The sequence below is a fragment of the Perognathus longimembris genome, chromosome 1, assembly GCF_023159225.1.
Source record: "Perognathus longimembris pacificus isolate PPM17 chromosome 1, ASM2315922v1, whole genome shotgun sequence".
Classification (NCBI taxonomy): Eukaryota; Metazoa; Chordata; class Mammalia; order Rodentia; family Heteromyidae; genus Perognathus; species Perognathus longimembris.
The window spans coordinates 156,094,074-156,107,313 of record NC_063161.1 but is presented as its reverse complement, the minus strand read 5'-3'; the positions used below and the strand labels follow the sequence as shown (position 1 = coordinate 156,107,313).

Here is a 13,240-nt window from a genome sequence, read left to right as displayed (position 1 = left end):
TCCCTTGGTGGATACTGGGGCAGAAGCAGGCCCTCTCATACCTAATGAGTAATAAGACTTCTGAACTACCTCTTGGGGGGAAATTCTGCCTCCATTTAAGCTACTAATTATCACATTATAAGAATGACATCATTGTGAATGTCAAAATGCATACTGTTAAATATATGTAATAATTTAACCCCCCCCAAAAAAAGAAATATACTTACTTGCCTTACATATGAAACTCTAACTCCTCTGTACTTCACTTTGACAATAAAGAACAAAAGAAGAAAAAGAATGACAATCCGGGCTGGGAATGTGGCTTAGCGGTAGAATGCTTGCCTAGCATGCATGAAGCCCTGGGTTTGATTCTTCAGCACCACATAAACAGAAGTTCCAGACAAAAGTGCCAGAAGTGGTAGTGTGGATCAAGAGGTAGAGTGCTAGCCTTGAGCAAAAAGAAACCAGGGACAGTGCTCAGGCCCTGAGTCCAAGCCCCAGGACTGGCAAAAAAAAAAAATAGAATGACAATCAGTTCAAGGGCTCAGGGCGTGGCTGAGGTGGTAGAGCACATGACTAGCAAGCATGACACCCTAGTTTCAATACCAGTATGACAAAAAAAACTATGAAAAGAAAAAACCCTTAGGTTCAACCAAAACTACATTCAGAATATCCTTAGATGCTTTTATTAAAAAATAAATAAAAGCAAATTAATAAAACATTTGAAAAGGAAGAAACTGTTTTAAGACAAGTAAAATATCTAGCAAATGTTTTCATAATACAAACAAGCTAGAATGAGAAAAGGGATCACAGGTATAGACATAGAATATACTTTTTGTGGGGCTGAGAATATGGCCTAGTGGCAAGAGTGCTTTCCTCGTATACATGAAACCCTGGGTCCGATTCTTCAGCACTACATATATAGAAAAGGCCAGAAGTGGCGCTGTGGCTCAAGTGATAGAGTGCTAGCCTTGAGCAAAAAGAAGCCAGGGACAGTGCTCAGGCCCTGAGTTCAAGCCCCAGGACTAGCAAAAAAAAAAAAAAAAAAAAAGAATTTACTTTTTGTTTTAGTTCAGTTCTTTGGAGACAAGGGTGTTGCTATGTAGCCCAGGCTGCCCTGAAACTCTTTATCTTCTTGCCTCCATCCCAAGTGCTGAGAATAGATTAAATGTGCTACGATGTTGGGCTTAGAATGCTTCTGAAATTATACTTTTTATTTTCTGGCCCTGGGGCTTGAACCTGATCAGGGGCTGGGTACTATCCCTGAGCTTCTTTTTGCTCAAGACTAGCATGCTACCACTTGAGCCACAGCACCACTTCAGGCTTTTTCTGAGTAGTTTTTATTGGAATATAAGAGTTTCATGAAGCCAGGCCCTGGTGGCTCATGCCTGTAATCATAGTAAATCAGGAGGCTGATATCCAAGGATTGTGGCTCAAAGCCAGCCCAGACAAAGAAAATCTTTAAGACTGATCTCCAAATAACCACTAGAAAGCCAGAAGTGGCACTGTGGCTCTAAGTGGTAGAGTGCTAGCCTTGAGTGAAAAGGCTCAAGGACAGCACCAAGACCCTGAGTTCAAGCCCCACAACGGGGGAAAAACAACAACAACAACAGAGAGCAGAGAGGCAGAGAGAGAGAAAGAGAGAGAGAGAGAGAGAGAGAGAGAGAGAGAGAGAGAGAGAGAGAGAGAGATTGTTTCAAGGACTTTCTTGCCCTGGGTGGCTTCAAACTTCAATCCTCAGATCTTAGCCTCTTGAGTAGCTAGGATTACGGTTGTGAGCCACCAGTATCTAGCTAAAGTTACACAACTTTAAAGGCAAAAAAATGAAAATCTTAAATTGAAAGGTCTACTTGATAAGGATATATAAATTACCAAAATTGATTCAAGAAGGAGAAAGCTTAAAGAAATATTATTTCACAAGGCACTGGTAGCTTATGCCTATAATCCTACTAATCAGGAGGCTGAGATCTGAGGATGGTGGTCTGAAGCTAGCCAGGGCACAAAAGTCTGTGAGTCTCTTCTCTTATAGCCACCCCAAAAATCCAGAAGTAAAGCCACGGCTCAAGTGACAGACAGTAGCCTTGAATGAAAAAATATCAGGGACAGTGTCCAGGCCCTGAGTTCAAGCCCCGGGACTGTCACTAAAGAAAAAAAAAAGTTACCTATTGTTGCATAACATAATTATAGCAACTAAAAGCCAGCAAACATTTGTTCTCTCAGAGATTCTGGGGTTTAGGAATTCAGAGCATGTAGCAGGGTGCTCCAGGCTCAAAGTCTCTAATGAGGTCAACATCAAGTGCCGTCAGCTCTAGTATGTCAAAACCAGAACTGAAGAATCCACTTATGCCCTCAGTTTTCTTGCTGACTACTGGCCAGAGACTTCAAATCTTTGCACATGGGCCTGCCACAGGAATGCTCTCCCAAGAGAAGGAAGTGTTTGTAATGGCCTAGTTTAAAAGTGATATACAGTGACTCTGTGGGTGGCTACTACACTAGGGGTAAGTACTGACAACAGGGCCACTGGAAGCCAATCTACCCCCAAAACAGGAAATAGAACTTCTGCTTAGAGGCAGCAGCACAAGGAGAAGAAGAGCAATGACAATTAACATTCTTACTTTCCTTACTTCTAAATTATTGGTTCCTCTTAATTTACAATGAGCTCTGCTTTTTTTTTTTTTTTTTTTTTTTTGGTCTGTTGTGGGGCTTGAACTCTGGGCAGTATCCCTGAGCTCTTCAGCTCTACTAGTTTGAGCCACTTCCGGTTTTCTGGTGGTTAATTGGAGGTGAGAGTTTCATGGATGTTTCTGCCTAGGCTGGCTTTGAACTGTGATCCTCAGATCTCAGCCTCCTTAGTAGCTAGGATTACAGGTATGAGCCACAGGCACCCGGCTAATGAGCTCTACTTTTATAATCTAAAAAATAAGTTGTTGGGTTTTAAATATATATAATCATTTTTTAAAAAGGGAAGACTCAGTGGTACTCACTAGACACTATGTTGAAAATGAACTATACAACTTGTGGGTAGGGATGGGAGGGAAAAAGTGGGAGAGAGCAAGGGGAGGGGAGACATAGTCCAAAAAGAAATGTACTCTATCTAACTTATATAACTGTAACCCTTTTGTAATCACCTTTATAATAACAATAAAAAATTAAAAATATATACTTTTTTTAAAAAGTGGAGACTGCAGTGGGCTAGGAAAGTGGCTTAGTGGTAGAATACTTGCCTGGCATGCATGAAACCCTGGGTTCCATTCCTCAGTACCACATAAACAGAAAAAGCTGGAAGTGACACTGGCTTAAGTGGTAGAGTGCTAGCCTTGAGCACAGAGAGGCTCGGGGACAAATCTAAGCCCTGAGTCCAAGCCCCAGCCCTGGGTGGGGGCGGGGGGGGGGAGTGGAGACTGCAGCTCTGGCGCTGGCAGCATCTTAAAAGCTCCAGCTCATCATGCTCTTACTCCTCTCACAATAGAATAACGCTTCATTGAGAACCTATCATGTACCAGGCACTGCACTATTCACTCAAAACATTATTCCCGATACTCCTATCCTGGGTGGACATAATTATCTCCATTTAATAGATGAGGAAACAGGCACAGAGGTTACTTAGAATAAATATAAGTGGTCAAGCTAGTATTCAAAACAGGATTCACTGGCTCTCAAAGGCTGAGCTTTCTTGACTAGACCAGAATACCTGGACCACCTGGACAGCTGGGTCTCCACTACTAAACTTCTGGAGGACAGAGGTACCAATCTCCAAGAACTTGGCAGATATTCAGAATGATATCTGTGCATTTGAGTTCTTTATGGTGTTATAATAGGACAAGCTCGGAAATTCTAATGCTCCAGGAATCACAGTTCTGTGCTTTCCCAACTGATTAACACCAGTTATGAAAGTTCTCAATCGGGCTGGGAATATGGCCTAGTGGCAAGAGTGCTTGCCTCGTATACATGAAGCTTTGGGTTCGATTCCCCAGCACCACATATATAGAAAATAGCCAGAAGTGGCACTGTGGCTCAAGTGGCAGAGTGCTAGCCTTGAGCAAAAAGAAGCCAGGGACAGTGCTCAGGCCCTGAGTCCAAGGCCCATGACTGGCAAAAAAAAAAAGAAAAGAAAAGTAAATATCAAACAGAGAAAGTGGTACAGATAGGAATTTTGTATCCTTTGCATTTACAAATCAAACACAAACCAGGGGTTTATTAGGAAATGAAAGTGAAAGCTCAAAAGGAAGAAAAGGTGGGGCTGGGGATATAGCCTAGTGGCAAGAGTGCCTGCCTCGGATACACGAGGCCCTAGGTTCGATTCCCCAGCACCACATATACAGAAAACGGCCAGAAGCGGCGCTGTGGCTCAAGTGGCAGAGTGCTAGCCTTGAGCGGGAAGAAGCCAGGGACAGTGTTCAGGCCCTGAGTCCAAGGCCCAGGACTGGCCCAAAAAAAAAAAAAAAAAGGAAGAAAAGGAGCATCTGGCCACCAACTGAGATCATGCTCTTACTTGGTGTGACCATCTCAGTCAAGTAACATTCAACTGGTGGCTCACGCCTGTAATCCCAGCTACTCAGGATGGAAGGATTGTGGTTTGAAAAGACCGGAAGTGAAGCTGTGGCTCAAATGGTAGTGTGCTAGCCTTGAGCAAAAGAAGCTAAGGGACAGCGCCCAGGCCCTGAGTTCAAGCCCCATGACTGGCAAAAATACCAAATTAAAAAAAATAATAAAAATTAAAAAAAAAGAAAGTTCTCAATCACTGATTATCCTTACCATCCATTTACTCAACTCTCCAATATGTTCATAGATTATTTTTTGTTGTTGTTTTGTTTTGTTTTTTTTGCCAGTCCTGGTCTTTGGACTCAGGGCCTGAGCACTGTCCCTGGCTTCTTTTTGCTCAAGGCTAGCACTCTTACCATTTGAGCCAGTGCCTCTTCTGGTTTTTTCTGTTTATGGGGTCCTGAGAAATCAAACCCAGGGCTTTATGCATGCTAGGCAATCACTCTACCACTAAGCCATATTCTCCTTTTGTCTTGAATAAAGGATATTTATTTGAATGTTTTTAAGAAAATATATGGGAAAATGCTTAACAAATTCAAATGAAAGCTATGAAAACACCACTATCAGAATGGCTACAGGTTTGAAATATCAAGTACCACCAAACTGGTAGGAATACAATATCCTACTGCCACTTTGGAGAACAGTTGGCAGTTCTTTATCATATGCCCCATTAATCTCAATCCTAAGCATTTATGAAGCTATATGACATTTTGTTCACAAAGACAAATCTGGGGGGAGTGGCTAAAAGTGTGGTTTAGCAGTACAGCTGTCTAGCAAGCATGAAGTCCTGAGTTCAACCCCCAGTACTTATCACTTTCAGCTCATCACACTGGCTGAGCCTTTCCACCTGATCTGGTGACTTCTGCCCCCAAAATGGCACTGATTTTTTTCCTCCACACATTGAAGATTGGTTTCCTCGAAAGAAGAAAATCTCTAATGTGAATACTTCATTCATAATTGCCCCAAATCGGGGGCTGGGAATATGGCCTAGAGGTAAAGTGCTTGCCTCGTATACATGAAGCCCTGGGTTCAATTCCTCAGCACCACATACATAGAAAAAGCTGGAAGTGGCACTGTGGCTTAAGTGGTAATGCTAGCCTTAAGCAAAAAGAAGCCAAGGACAGTGCTCAGACCCTAAGTTCAAGCCCCAGGACCAGCAAAAAAAGAACACAAAACAAAAACAAAACATAATTGCCCCAAATCGGAAATAAAGCAAATGCTCTACAGCCAGAGGATGGATGAACTATAGTACCTCCATACCAGAGCAAATTAGTAATGAAATGGAACAAACAACAGATACTTCACTGATGAGTATTAGATGTAGTATGCTAAGTGAAAGAGGTTCTATTTTAAAGCTCTACACTGTATGGTTCCATTGACAAGACATGCTGGAAAAGGCAAAACCATAGGGACAGAAATTAGTTGTCCAGTCACCAGGAGCCAGAGCTGGGAGAAGAAACTGATCATAAAGGAACAGCATAAGGGAAATGGGGGAGGGCTACTATTCTCTATTTTGACTGTAGTAGTAGCTATACAATTGTAATAGCTGAAATTTGAGGAACTTCTCTCTTTTTAGTGAATTCTCTCTTTTAGTGAAAACTGTGTTTTAATTTTCAAATTAAAAATGTTAAGAAGGAGGTTGGGAATGTGGTTTTGCAGTAGAGTGCCTGCCTAGCATGCACGAAACCCTGGGTTTGATTCCTCAGCACCACATAAACAAAAAAAAAAACAGAAGTGACGCTGTGGCCCAAGAGGTAGAGTGCTCGCCTTGAGTAAAAGGAAGCCAGGGACAGTGCTCAGGCCCTGAGTCCAAGCCCCAGGACTGGAAAAAAAAAAAAAAAGTCAAGAAGTATTTACTATATTTTAAAATATACTTAAGTAGGTGCATGGTAACCACAAGTTTCTAACTTTTCACACACAGTAATCCCAGTTACTAAGGAAGCTAAGATCTGAGAATAACAGTTTAGGGCCAGCCAGGGAAGGCAACCCAAAGAGACTCATATCTCCAACTAATCAGCAAAATGTCAGACCAGAGGCATGGCTCAAGTGGTAGAGAACCAGCTATAAGCAAAAATGCTCAGTGAGCTGGATGCTGGTGACTCACACCTGTAATCCTAGCTACTGAGGAGGCTGAGATCTGAGGATAATGGTTTAAAGCTAGCTCCAGGCAGGAAAGTCTATGAGACTCCAATTGATCACCAAAAAAACAAAAGTAGAGGTACAGCTCAAGTGGTAGAGTGACAGCCTTAAGCAACAAAAGCTTAGAGACAGCACTTAGGCCCTGAGTTCAAGCCCCAATACACACATACATACACACACACACACACACACACACACACACCCCTGAGAATTGGAGTCCCTAAGTTCTAGTCTCAGTCCTGGCACAAAAGATAAAGAAGTAAGTACAATACAGAGGTACTAGTGGCTCATACCTATAATCCCAGCTACTCAGCTGAGCTCTGAGGACTGGGGTTCAAAGTGAGCCCAAACAGGAAAGCCAATGGACTTTTAACTCCAATTAACCACCAAAAAACTGGAAGTGCAGTTGTGTCTCAAAGTACCACTAGAGTACCACTTGAGCTCTGCTCAAGGATAGTGCCCAAGTCCTGAGTTCAAGTCCCATGACTGACATCCCCACTCCCCAAAAGAAAGTACACAACCAAATAATAAGAATGTAGATTGCTTCAACCTAAGTGACTTCTCAAATTAGATCTATGAATCATGGCCCCATCTAAACAAAGTATTTATTTGGGTTTTGTTTTTGAGACTGGTCTCTCTATGTAGCCCAGGCTTGGCATTGGAACTAGTGACTCTCTTATCTTAGGCTCCCAAGGTGCTGGGATTACAGATTTAAACCACCACACCTGGCTCTATCCATATGTTCTATTTGATTCTTTCATTTATAATTTATTTGCATTTCTTTCAAGAACTTTTCCCACTCCATGTTCTCTACCAAAACCAGAGTTCCAAGGATAGAGATAGGTTACTTTACGTTATTTCTTCTTTGTTTGAAACAGGGTCTCATGTGTAGTCCAGGCTAGAACTTGCTATGTAGCCAGAGCCGGTATAGAACTCCCAATGCTTCAGCCTCAACCTCCTGAGTGCTAGAATTACAGGCGTGCATCACTATGCCCAACACCTTAACACTTTTACTACTCTCTATGAGTCTTTTCATAATGATAGATTTACCAAATTCACAGTGTGCTAGGAACTGTGTTAAATGCTGTGCCTGCATGCTCTTACTTAAACTCATAAACTCCACAAGATAAAGTGTTATTATTATCTACTTTATAGGTGAAGAAATTGAGGCACAAAATGGGTCTGAGTTTTATCCCAGTGTCTATCAGTAATTATACTTTAGGGTCATTCATTCAGCAGTAACTGAGTATCAGCAACTAATTCAAGCACTAAGGTTAGACATAAAAATGAGACATGGTTCTAATCTCCCTTGAAGAAATTTAAGTCTAGTTGGGCAAAACCAATACAAATAAGTGCAATACACTAAGTATGTTCTAAGTCAGTTGGAGAAGTGATAGGAAAAACTTTCCAGAATGGTGTTTGTTCTAAAAAGAGAGAAAACAGTCCCAGGTTTGACTCAGCTATCAACTGAGACTCTAGTAATCTCTAACCAACTGTTTCTCATCCCCTTACTTTTGGTATACTAAAGGATATTAATCTAGATTGTAAGACAAGGCTGTAAAGGTGTTTAAATTGGTGCACAGTAGTTAAAAAATGTTTCTAATTCTTATTTTTTAGAGAAAAAGACATTGCTAGAAATCCCATCTGAAATTAGGAGCCAGAATTAAGATTGCAATAATATTGTTTCCTAAAACCTATACCTAACTCATTTGTTAGGGGAATGGAATTCTGCTCACACATGTACCAATTTCATGTAATATTTGGTTTTTATTTTTATATACAAGTCATTTTTCTCTGTTTTAGTAAATAAGTAATTTTGCTTGTATTGCAAGCTGATTTTTTTTTCTTTTGCCTTTATGATGCTTGTTTCTTTGGAGGAAAAAAGTCAGGAGATGGAGAGTGAGAAACCACCTGTGTAAACAAGGGTTCCTGAAAAAAGATGCAAAAAAACCCTTGATTTCTCTCAACACATAGTGCACATAATGTACTATGATGAAACATGTAACATTCCATCCCATGCTTCAAAATCTTTTAAGAGATTATTAGGGGAAATTGTACACATAGAGTAATGAAGTTATCTCTTACTAAAGTTGCAAGGAAATGGACACCAGCTTTTCCAATTTAATTAACACTTGTTTTAGCAAGTCATTTAGCTGCTACAAATCTCCATTGCTTTACTTTGGGGGGGGGGGTTTAAGGAGGATGTTGATATTAGAAATCCCTATGGATTCTTCCAGCCTTAAACATTTTCATTCTCCTCAGTAAACAGCTCAAGTATCAGAACCTTTACTGCATGTTTCTTTTTAATCATAGATGTTATAGTAAACATTTCTTAAATGTTCATTTGGGGTTCCATTTTTACAGCAATTTTCTTCTGATGGAATAGGTCCGATAAGATTGTACAGCAAGATTCCCCAGTAGGAATATTTCCCATTTACCAATGAAAAAAAACAAGGAAGGGGAAAAATCCAGTTCCATTATGATGCTCAAAAAGAACACCACAGAGTCAAAAGCATGAAAGCATTCCATACCAGGAAGGGGAGGAGGGTGGTGGTTATAATAGGAAAGGATCACCGCAAAGGAAGCGCTACACAAATATCCTCCATTTTTATTCTTTTTTCTTTTTATCCTCTCCTAGAGAGAAAAGGCCAATTTTTATTTTCTCTTACTCTCCCAAGAGGTAGCAAAAGCCACAGCAACCCCTCGTGCATTGTTTTTGTTAAAAAAGACTGAAGAGGTGCTATTTTTATTCTTTTATTTTATTTTTTTGTATATCTTATTTTCTTCCACAAATTTACCACCTCCAGCCTTCTGGGCAGCAGACACTCACCACTACCACCTTTTTTAATGTCTTAATCCAAGCCCATAAACAACCATTTCCTCCTTGCTGCAGCTGTCTGAGCTGCCTGTCTGGTTGTAGCCAAGCCAGGGGCTGAGCCCTGCAGACTGCGGTGCTGGGGGTGCAGGGCACACAGAAGCTGTCCGCATCTCCCCGGTGACAGGAGAGGGTTCGCGACCCTGATGAGACCCCGCCCTCAAAGCCAAGCCCCGGGCCGGAGAGAAGAGAGAGAGCCTGGCGGCTTCAACCCAAAGCCTTCGGAAAACAGCAAACAGGCATCCCCACCCCAGATCCCCACCCCAGATGAAGCAGGAGTGGCCCTGGGCTGCACCGGCGCGCGCCCAGCTGCTCCCAGGTGGGTCCCTGCGGCTGGGGACCGCGGCGGCTGGGCTCGGGGGGGGGGCGGGGGGGATAAGGAGAGGGGAGGGGAGAAGAGGGAAGGGGAGGGAGAAGGAAGGAGAGAGGAGGGAGGAAGCAGGCCGGGATGTCGCTCATCACGATTCACAAGGGAGGGTGGGAAACAGGGAACAGTTGACGAACGGAAAAAGGACAGGGGATCGAGGGGGGCTCGGGGAAGAAAGAAGGCAGGGAGGAAGGGGAGAGGGGAAGCGGGAGGGGGAAGCACTGGGGTGCCCGGGGTGATGCCGCAGAACAGGGAATTAGTAGGCTGGGGGAGGGGGTTAAGAGCAGGGCCGGGTGGAAGAGGAGAGACCCGGGTCTGCGGAGAAAGGGGAGGAGAAGGGATGAGGTGACGGGGGGGGGGGGGGACGAGGAGGGATGCGGCGGCGAAGGGGGGCGCGGGTGGAGGTAAGAAGGAAAGAGGGGTGTCGAGGGAGACGCGGTGAGCAGGGGAGGGCGGGGGGGAGGGATGGAGTGACCGAGGTGGGGGGCAGCGATGGAGCAGGCCTACGGAATGGAGGGGAGGGGAGGGTGGAGAGTGAGGAGAAGGGGAGGCCGGGGGGGGGGAGGGGGGTTGGGGGCGAGGGACGGGGAGACGGCAGGCAGGGCGGCCGCCGCGGGAGGCCGGGAGTGGGGGGGGGGGACTTCTCTCAGGGAGGGCGGCGGCACCGGGGAACGGAGCCCTGAGAACGCGGAGCCCCGGGCCTGCCGGAATCGCGGGCACTAAGGCCCCGGTGGCCGGCTTCCCGCGGGCAGCCGCAGACCCCGCCTGCGGGCAGGACCAGCTTCTACTTACTCTCTCCGACCACGGCTTTGAGGCCAATGGGGGCCATGGCGCTGGGTGAGTCTCTGGGCTCCGACTTTCCTCTGGCGATGCCCGCGGACACTACCACCACCTCCTCCCCGGACCCGCGCGCTCCGCTCCCTGCAGCCCGCCGCCCCGCAGCCGCGCTCCGGATCGACTGACGGCGCGGACTCGGCTCGGGGGCGCGGCGCCGGCCAGAGAGAGGCTGCTGAGCCAGCGGCGCACGAGGGGCGGGCCGTGGGAGGCGGGGCTTCGCTCCAGCCGTCAGCGTCACCCGCGCCTCTCCACCAATCAGACCGAGGCGCGGATGCTTAGCTCCGCCCTCTGGGATGCGGCTGGGTGTGAGGCGGCCCCGGGGGCTGGTGCGGGAGCCGCGCCCTCCCCCTCTCCTCACGCGCGCCGAGCGCGCGCACGCGCGCGAGTGCTTTCTTCGGTAGTCTCGCGCGCGCGCGCCCAGAGCACAGGGTCCTAAAGTCCTATCTCCCGCCTCTGCACCAGGATCCCGGGCCACAGGAATCTTCGGGGAGCCCCACTGTGGTGCTGTCTTTGCTGTTTCTGGGACCTGTCCATGTTCCCCTGCCACAGAAGGCTCCCTTATTAATAGAACTCACTCTTAGACCCAAAGCAATGCGAGGTACATCTGCACCATCTCTATCTTTCTGGGTGTCTAGATCCATAGATGCACCATTTGCTGAGCTCTTAGTATGTATCAAGCACCTTAGAACCATCATCTCAGTAACACGTCACTGTAAATTAAGTATTGATTTTAATCTCTATTTCCAGATTTTCCTTAAAAAAAAAAAAATCTGAGGCTCCTGGGGCTGGGACTATTGGCCTAGTGATAAAGTACTGGCCTCGGATACATGAAGCCCTGGGTTCGATTCCCCAGCATCACATATATACAGAAAATGGCCAGAAGGGGCGCTGTGGCTCAAGTGGTAGAGTGCTAGCCTTGAGCAAAAAGAAGCCAGGGACAGTGCTCAGGCCCTGAGTCCAAGCCCCAGGACTGGCCAAAAAAAAATTTTTAAAAAATCTGAGGCTCAGATGTTGGAAAAAACAGAAGACTTACTGCCAGATGGCACATCAGTCATTCATTAACAAATATTTATTGTTCTCCCATGACTATGGGACTATCTGTCTGGGCACTTGGAGCTACAACCATGCACAAGATAGGATACCATCCTTGTCTTGGAGTTCAGAAGTTCTTAATAGGAATATAGTATAGAATCAACTCTGAACTTACCATCTCCTTCCTGGAAACAACGTTCACTAAAATAGTCCTTTGTACGTTCTCACTGGACTTTTAAATTTCTTTGGCCAGTAATGGGGTGAGTGCTCACTATACCTTAGCTTCTTTGCTCAAGACTGGCACTCTACCACTTGAGCTACAGCTCCACTTCCAAATTTTTGGCAGTTAATTGGAGATAAGAGTCTCATGTACTTTTCTTCCCTACTGGCTTTGAATCTCAATCTTCTGATCTCAGCCTCCTGAGTAGCTAGGACTACAGGTGTGAACAACCAGTACCTGGCTTCACTGTACTTTCTTTGTTAACGGTGAACACTGTTTTTGAAATAGGAAACAAGAATTAAAAATACATGCTGGTGGTAAGAGGCACTTACTCAGTACATGAAAAGACTTGTGCTTGAATTTTGGCAGAATAAATAAACAGGACTGGGAATATGGCCTAGTGGCAAGAGTGGTTGCCTTGTATACATGAAGCCCTGGGTTTGATTCCTAGCACCACATATATAGAAAAGGCCAGAAGAGGTGCTGTGGCTCAAGTGGTAGAGTGCTAGCCTTAAGCAAAAAGAAGCCAGGGACAGTGCTCAGGCCCTGAGTTCAAGGCCCAGGACTGGAAAGAAAATTAACAAACAAATAACAGAGCAAGCTTGCTTCTGCTTCCAAAGAAAAACAAGCTGAGCCAAAAAAAAAAAAAAAAAGAACAGGAAAGCTAGTAGTAAAAATCAGTTAATACTAATTAAAGAGTTGGAACAAACCAGATGTTAATGGTTCACACCTGTAATTCTAGCTACTCAGGAGGCTGAGATGTGAGGATCAGAGTTCAAACCAGCCGTGGCAGGAAAGCTTGTGAGACTCCTATTGCCAATTAATCACTAGGAAACCGGAAGTAGAGTTGTGAGCTGTGGCTCAAAGTGGTAGAACACAAAGGTAGTAAGTGATCAAGGAATGAGCCAATGTTAGAGTCTGAATTCTGAACCATTATTATATACTGCACAAGAAGAAAACAAGCTGAAGCCTAAGGAGGACTTTTCTGAATTCGTGGAGGGAATGTTGCCCAGCCGTGGACAAGAATCCTCCTGTCCTAGCTTAAGATACAAGCTCCAAAGCAAGCCAAAGTTACCATCTTCTCACCTTTATCCAAATCTACCTTCATAGAGAGAAGGTAATAATGTATCATCTCTTTACATTTTGGTCCACAGAACGTATGACAGCTCTTTGGTACATTTGGAGCAGGAGGAGATGGTTCGTATAGAGGAGGGGACCCAGGATGCACTTGGGATGCTACAGGCTTCTT

At 44.9% G+C, this 13,240-nt stretch overlaps 1 protein-coding gene across 2 annotated transcripts in view; it reads right to left on the bottom strand.

Moving 5' to 3' along the window:
• Stxbp1 (syntaxin binding protein 1) overlaps positions 1–10,889 on the bottom strand; it is a 71,021-nt gene extending 60,132 nt beyond the window's left edge. Inside the window, exons 1-2 of one of the 2 annotated variants that reach the window (XM_048343322.1) lie at positions 10,810–10,889; positions 10,695–10,778 (exon numbers count right to left, since the gene is read on the bottom strand). In XM_048343322.1, the coding sequence (XP_048199279.1) occupies positions 10,695–10,731 (37 nt within the window). In that variant the 5' untranslated portion in view covers positions 10,732–10,778; positions 10,810–10,889. The remainder of the gene's footprint in view (positions 1–10,694; positions 10,779–10,809) is intronic. The other variant, XM_048343330.1, reaches the window with a different exon arrangement.
• Between the last annotated feature and the right edge of the window lie 2,351 nt (positions 10,890–13,240).